The sequence below is a fragment of the Cryptotermes secundus genome, unplaced genomic scaffold, assembly GCF_002891405.2.
Source record: "Cryptotermes secundus unplaced genomic scaffold, Csec_1.0 scaffold2543, whole genome shotgun sequence".
NCBI classification, from domain to species: Eukaryota; Metazoa; Arthropoda; class Insecta; order Blattodea; family Kalotermitidae; genus Cryptotermes; species Cryptotermes secundus.
This window is the reverse complement of record NW_019732877.1, coordinates 452494-459799: the sequence shown is the minus strand read 5'-3', so window position 1 is coordinate 459799 and position 7306 is coordinate 452494. Positions and strand designations below refer to the sequence as shown.

Here is a 7306-nt window from a genome sequence, read left to right as displayed (position 1 = left end):
ACCTTCAATGATCTATTGTGCTTCCCCTTTGGAGTAACCCTTTATTAATCCTATATTTTGAATGAAATGTAGGGCTTTATTTATGGGGGCATCATAAAAGTCACTTGGTTCCACAAAGAACTGACCCAGGTGATGAAATCTTAAGCTATGGCCTCTGGCCACGCCATAGCTCAAGCGGTTAGTAGCTGGCTTCCCACCGTGGCGGCCCGGGTTCGATCCCGGGTCTGGTCAAGTGGGATTTGTGGTGGACAAAGTGGCGCTGAGGCAGGTTTCCTCCGAATACTTCGGCTTCCCCTGCCAATCTTCATTCCACCAATTGCTCCACAATCGCCCTCACCTATCATCTGGAGCTGGTAGAACAGGCCAGAAGTGGCTGCAGTACAAGGGACTTAGTCCCACCCCATTAGTAATCTCACCTATCATCTGGGGCTGGTACAATAGGTCAGAAGTGGCCACAGCACAAGGGACTTTGTCCCACCCCACTAGCAATAATAAAAGAAAGCTACGGCCTCACAATCACATTGGATATTTGTGGCTGATTCATCTTCTTGTACGCACCTTTCACAGGTTGGGTCATCTGTCAGTCTCAGTTTGAAAAGGTGTCCTTTTAGATGGCAGTGCCCAATAAGTAAACCTACCACCCATCTTAATAGATCTCTGTTTAATTTCAACAGGTCCTTCGTTTTTCTGGCAGAGGGTCCTAATATAAATCCTTTTGCCTGTTTGAGTGGCATCTAACATACTTTCATACTGATTTCACTTTACTTGGATTGTGGTCTTCTGTTATATCACCATACAAACTTACAGAATTACTGGGATTTTGGACTTTTTCCATCGTCCGGAATTCTAGGTAATAGAGGGCATGACGTTTTGGAAACTGGATCTATTTCTGTCTTCAGGTGATGGAAACAGACCCAGTTTCTGAAACGTTGTATCCCCTATTAGCTAGAATTCTGGACGATGGAAAAAGTCCCAAACCCCAGTAATTCTGCGTGTCATCCACCATTGCCAGAACCCTTTAGAATCTAATCATACAAACTTGTTGGTAATTATCAGTGTTTTGGAGAACACTGCGCCTCCATATTCAAGACAGAAGACCCCAATTTCTAACCTAAAGATGGAGGCAGTAGGCATCAGTAACCATCCATGACACTATGTGGTATCTCTTTTACTTGCTTATTAATGCTGCTGTCGGTATCAAGACTACATACCATCAACATATGGTGTCGCAGTCTCATTAAGTTCCACTGCCACAAAAACTCAATCTCATATAACTCCACTTTTTGTATGTCATCTCAGTCTTCCTTGTTAAATACAGATAATACCTGAAAACAACTGTTTCCACCATGATCCCTCTTCATCTCCCATCCATAATTGTCTCAGTTTTGCTGTTTGCACTCAATATGTACCCATGTATATATGCAGTGTATAAAGACAGAAACATGCTGCTTGCACCCAGCCAGAGAGAAATTAAGACAGTGAAAATCTGCTATCATACAATTCAATCTCATATGAAAGTCCACAAAACATGACGCATTATAGCATCAGGGCAAATATTAAAATCTGAGTGATGATAGATATTTATGAACTTAAACACATTATATGGAGAGATACATATTACACCATGGTCACCCCACCCCTTCACACTATATTATGTCTCATACAAAACATACAGCAAACTAATACAGCACTATGGGATGCCAATCATATCAGTTTCTGACACCATACAAATTCCCCTTCCTGGAGAAAAGCCCTCGAATTTACAATTACTCTTCTTATGTGCTACTTATACCTTCCACAAAGTATACTGGTATATAAAGATGTTCCATAAATCTAATACTAACGGTACTGACAAATCAGGAGGGGAACGCAGTAGTGTAGTTGGTTGAGGCACTATGATACAAGCTGGAAGGTCATGGGATCGAATTCCAATGAGATGGATTTTTTTCAATTTACCTAATCCTTCCAGCCACACTATGACCCGAGGGTTGACTCAGCCTCTAACAGAAATGAGTACGAGGAATATTCTTGAGGGTAAAAGGCAGCTGGCGCGTAAGGCTGACAACCTTACCACCATCTATGAGCCGACTGTCTAGAAAATGTGGGAACCTCAACATCTCACAACCCTATGGGCCTCCACGGCCTGTTGCAGGGATACCTTTACTTTTTTACTTTACTGACAAATCAGAGTGTATCACAATTACTTGTATGTACACTGTGTTAGGCTGCCATTAGTGCCCTTTATTTTACAATAAACCTACTGCAGTTTCATCAATTACTGACACCTTTGGAGTCCCTGAATTTTACACTTACTTCAACTGTTCATCAAATAACAGATAACATGCTCAAAATATCTTCAATACTTGAAGAAATTCAGTCATAAAAATGGAAAAATCAGTTAAGCCTTCTCTGCTGTGGGACAGGCACTGCAAGATGAGCAGGCATGGTAGTTATTAATGGTTACATAACCGACCTTTTATCCCAAACCTAACCTACTAGAAGTGCGGCACATTCTAAGCTAATAAACTCTTAACTCCATGTTATTACTCAGTTAAGAACAGTAACTCCATTACTGGTGAACGCATTGAACTTCAAACTTCCTTCAATAGTCCACTGACATTATAAAACCTGTTCATATACCAGACCTTTTCTGGCGAAAATTATTATTATATTTTATACTTTACAGTGTCTTCCATCACAACCACAATTCTCTATATGAATGTAAAGTACAGAAACGATTAGGTGTGGAATAAAGAGTACCATGTACGATGAAATCATTCTATTATGGATTCTAAGCATAAATCCACTTGGGATGATTAACTGGGTAGTTAATGATTCAAAACAATACAGGTGAAACCCTAATCTAAATCTGTAACTAAACAAACTATTGCATATTCCACACCACACTTGGTCAAAGTTAATCTGGAATAAAATGTACCTTGCTCCTTTATGATGATTACCGTGGTGATTATAATTAACACAGAATATTTTAATTCTTTCCTTTAAAACAAGGCTTCCAGCTTCAAGATACTTTAATGTTCTCCGAACAGGAGCTTTACCCTTCATAAAAGGCATCTTATTTGTATTTGAAGCAATACAACCTCCATTAACGGAAACTTCACTAGCCGCACGTCACTACCAACTTCACGCATATTCATTCCAACCCATACTAATTTAGTACGGCAAATGTCTCAGTAATAAAGTATTGTAATAAAGTGGTAATAAAGTATTGTAATAAAGTGGTAAAGTATTGTAATAAAGTGGTAATAAAGTATTGTAATAAAGTGGTGCACGTCTCTATTCAGATCATTCATGCAAAATTTATTATAAAACGTAATCATCATGATGTTCCTCAAGCCGGATGCACATGTAGGCATTTTGTTGTGCCGTAACAGAGTAATGCAACAAGTTGACCAGACACCCCGATTTTTCCCTGACAGTCCCGAAGTCCCGAATTCCCGAATTTTCACTCCTTCTCTTGGATTTTTTCGAAGTCAATTCGGGACCCCAGTTTTCCCCGGATTCAGCCAAGCTGTTACCTTTTATCCCGATTTAGAGAATTTTGAGGTCGGATAGTTAAGTTGGTTATACTCAGTCTCTGTGACGTCTGTGACATGTTGGCGACAAAGCTTACCGCGCGCGGCAGTTGTGTGAATTGCCTTCGCGATGTTATTGTGTTTTAAGGTTATGTTGACTGTGTAGATTGGCGGGTTATTGCAGGTTGCTTTTCGTTCGCTATTTTTTTTTGTACTAAACATATAAGTGCGTCAGAAGAAGCCTAAGTGCATCTTTAATTAACAGTTTCCATTCGTCATAAAGACGGGTGTCTCAGGCTCTCACGTGAGGTGCAACTCGTGCGTCGAGATTTTCCATCAGCAGTGGTGGAATTATTAGAATTCCCTTAAACAGCCATAAAGACAAAAGAGTAATTTGTGCAGCTGCATTTAGCTCGTCGTTAACAGCTTTTTTAGGCGTGAGAAAATTGGTAATAAGAAAGCTGTTAGCCGCAACTGAAGTGTCTCACATTTCACACAGTCATAATTTTAGGTCCATGGATAGTACATCAAAGCTACTCCAGATAACATTAGAGCCCAAATTTTCATGTGCACATACCAAAGGAGTAACCATTATTTTGAACTTGTATGAACCTCCTCAATTCCATGAAGGAGTGAAAAATGTGGAGGGACAGAAAGTTACTGTACTTGAAGTAAGTGATAGCATTAATGGGTTGGGAACTACCTTGATGATCAAACTTGACTGTTTCCTTCTGTCATCCATAAGGACAATGCTTGGAAAACTGGAAACAGGGAGAACTATCTCAAGAAGAGATACAAAAGTTTCATGCCACTGCATTCTCATTCTGTGAAACTGCTCTGAATTACTTGAAGAAACGGGCTGAAAAATGCTTTCAGGACCTGGAATCTTACAGCTGGGTAACCTTGAACAGAACACCTTCATTGGCACACATTGAGAGAACTTCCATCTCTTGTGATTAAAACTGTACTGTCAGTTCAGTTAGCTGAAAATGGGATGTATGATGAGTGTGTCTGTGTGAAGCATTTGTAACCAGGGATGAAGTGGACTGCTAACAAAACTTCGCCAACTCAAAAGTGGGTTAAAATGGTCCCTCACTTCAGCAAAATCCATGTTCCTTTCTCAAATGTACTTAGGTTAGCAGACTTCCTTTGCTGCCTTCCTGGAACCAATGCTGCCATTGAAAGGGTATTTTTCCACATGGATAGCACATGGACAAGTGACAAACTGAGCTTGGTGTGCACACCCTTAAGGCAATGTTAGTGGCAAAGTAAACTGTGATGGAACTTGTGTTGAGTTTTTCAAAATGTTACTGACAAAGAAAGATCCTAAGAAAATTCACAACTCTGAAAAGTATAGCAACTTTGCTTCTCATTTTTAAATTAAGGATGACAGCAGTTTTATGTCAAGAGTAGTTTGTGCTTTTACTCTATATAATAGGATTTCACTGTAGTTAAACTATTTTTTATATATCTATATATGTAGGTAAGTCAGCAAGTAAGTTACAAATGGATATAGAACTTAAACAAATAAGAGTACTGATTTGAAAAATGCTTTTATTTCTCACCATAATCTCTCTGTACATTGAAGCACTTGTCCCATCATTTCACAAGCCCCTGAAAACCAGCAGCTGTTAGAACCAGGCGTGTTCACACGGCATGGCCTACCTCATAATGCATGACAGGTTGCATGCTTCCGTTGAATGGCCTTACAAAGTTTCTTGAGGATGTTACAGTAGGAGTTGGCATTTACGGTTTGTCCTTGAGGCTGGAATGCGGTGAGCAGTATGCCTTTGTGATCACAGAAGACTGTGAGCATCACTTTCCTGAAGGATGGTGTCACCTTAAACTCTTTTTTGGCAGGCGACACAGGATGTTTTCACTACATTGACGCACGCTTTGTCTCGGGCTGGTAATGGTGAACCCAAGATTCATCACCTGTGACAATTCGGGCTAGCATATCGTGTCCATCATGGTAACGGTTGAGATGCTGTGATGCCAGACCCATTCTTTGCATTTTGTGATTGGGGTCAGCATGCGCGGCACCATCATGCACAGACTTTGTGAAAACCTAACCTCTCATGCATTATGAGGTAGGCCATGCCGTGCGAACACGCCTGGTTCTGACAGCAGCCCAAAGAATTTTATGTTGCTGGTTTTCAGGGGCTTGTGCTTCAGTGTACAGGGAGATTACGTTGAGAAATAAAAGCATTTTTCAAATCAGTATTCTTATTTGTTTAAGTTCTAGATCCCTTTATGACTTACTTATTGACTTACCCTCGCAAATTAAACATTTTAATGGCCTTTTTTTTACCCCCCCCCAACATTTATTTGTGTGTCCCAAATTTGGGACTGGGAAATCTGGCCACTTTAATAATGGTCATGCTGTAAACTCTGCTATATGTTTTGATTTCATATTGTGACATGACAGCTGAAAGCCAGAACAGTGGAGCCAGAGCCAGATGTCCATTGCTGAGTAACAACTCGGAAATCACATTCCCATTAAAACGCATGGCAGTGAATGAGTGGTTACCAGGTATCGAGATTACCATGACAACCAACAGGACAACAGAGGACAATTCAGTGGTCAACATGGTGTCTTCTGTATGGGCTGTCTAGCAGTTATAAAAGGCAGTGGATTGGTGAATTCAAGAGAGTAGGAGAGATCAGCCCAAGATTCGTGAGAGATTTACAAGACAGACTTCGTTAAGGAGTTCAATGTATGAGCTGTTACATAATCAGTTGTAATTGTAAAGAAGTGCCAATAAATCCAATGATCACATCTAAAACCCATTATTATTCATCACATAACCCCCAACATGTGAAAGATGGTGTACTTACAAGTGTTTCAGTATTTTGTTTAGAAACTGCAGCCTAGTCAATATCACTTTTCTGTATTATAAAACTGTGTTTCAGTGAATGTTTTTTCTAAGGTTACTATGGAGTTACTTCAGATCCCCACGTTACTTTGAGATGCTATAAACATAGGACCTATATCTGATTCAAGGACTACAGTCTCTTGCTTACTGACATTGTCTTTTCATGTGTTATATATGCAAGGCTGGATGTCGAGTTAGATGTGTAGATGCTGTCTACATAGTTCCTAATGACAGTACATGTAGGAAAAATTTCAAGGGCCTGCTTTGTAATAAGTTCCTTTCACTGTGTACGCTAGTCCCTCCATTCCTTGGAAGTTCAGTATTACGAGGCTGAATACAAGTATCTGTGATTGGGAACATTTCTCATTCAAGTTAACCCAGCCTCAGAATCCTAATATTTCTGAATATTAAGCATTTTTGCACATTATTATTATTATTGTTGTTGTTGTTGTTGTTGTTGTTATTGTTATTATTAGAGGGGGTGGGTTTCCCCATGCACTTAGACCAGTTATTGGTCCATGGTGCGTCCCCCTTTAATTTCTACTGTCGCCATACCCTACCGGTACTGGTGTGTGGTATCAGCCCCGTTCAGCCAACGAGGTCAGCCCTCAGTACCTGATATTTCCCCCCCTCTACCAGAGGCATTGGAAACTACACGTACTTGGGCAGGAAATGTGTTGCCTAATTTTGCTCAGAGGTCTCCTAGAGATATGAGGATCTTTTACGTGTCGTAAATCTACGACACGGGAACCACGGCTTAAAGTCCCTCCCGGAGGACTTGTTCCCTGAATTTTTCTGCCCTTAAAAATTCCACAACCTCCACCGGGTTTGAACCCACATTGGGAACGTTACCCCTAGACTACGGAGGCCGCTTTTTGTACATGATAGTTTAAA

General features: G+C 40.4%; 1 protein-coding gene and 1 long non-coding RNA gene across 2 annotated transcripts in view; one reads left to right on the top strand and one right to left on the bottom strand.

Annotated features, from left to right (window-relative positions):
- Positions 1-3147, bottom strand: part of LOC111867846 (probable 28S ribosomal protein S25, mitochondrial) — a 10186-nt gene extending 7039 nt beyond the window's left edge. Inside the window, exon 1 of the mRNA XM_023858041.2 lies at positions 2939-3147. Coding sequence (XP_023713809.1) covers positions 2939-3075 — 137 coding nt within the window. The 5' untranslated portion in view covers positions 3076-3147. The remainder of the gene's footprint in view (positions 1-2938) is intronic.
- Positions 3148-3605: 458 nt separating this feature from the next.
- LOC117282585 lies at positions 3606-6315 on the top strand. Its single transcript, XR_004513382.1, has 2 exons — positions 3606-4207; positions 5965-6315. It is a non-coding gene; the product is annotated as an uncharacterized LOC117282585 (long non-coding RNA).
- The last annotated feature ends 991 nt before the right edge of the window (positions 6316-7306 follow it).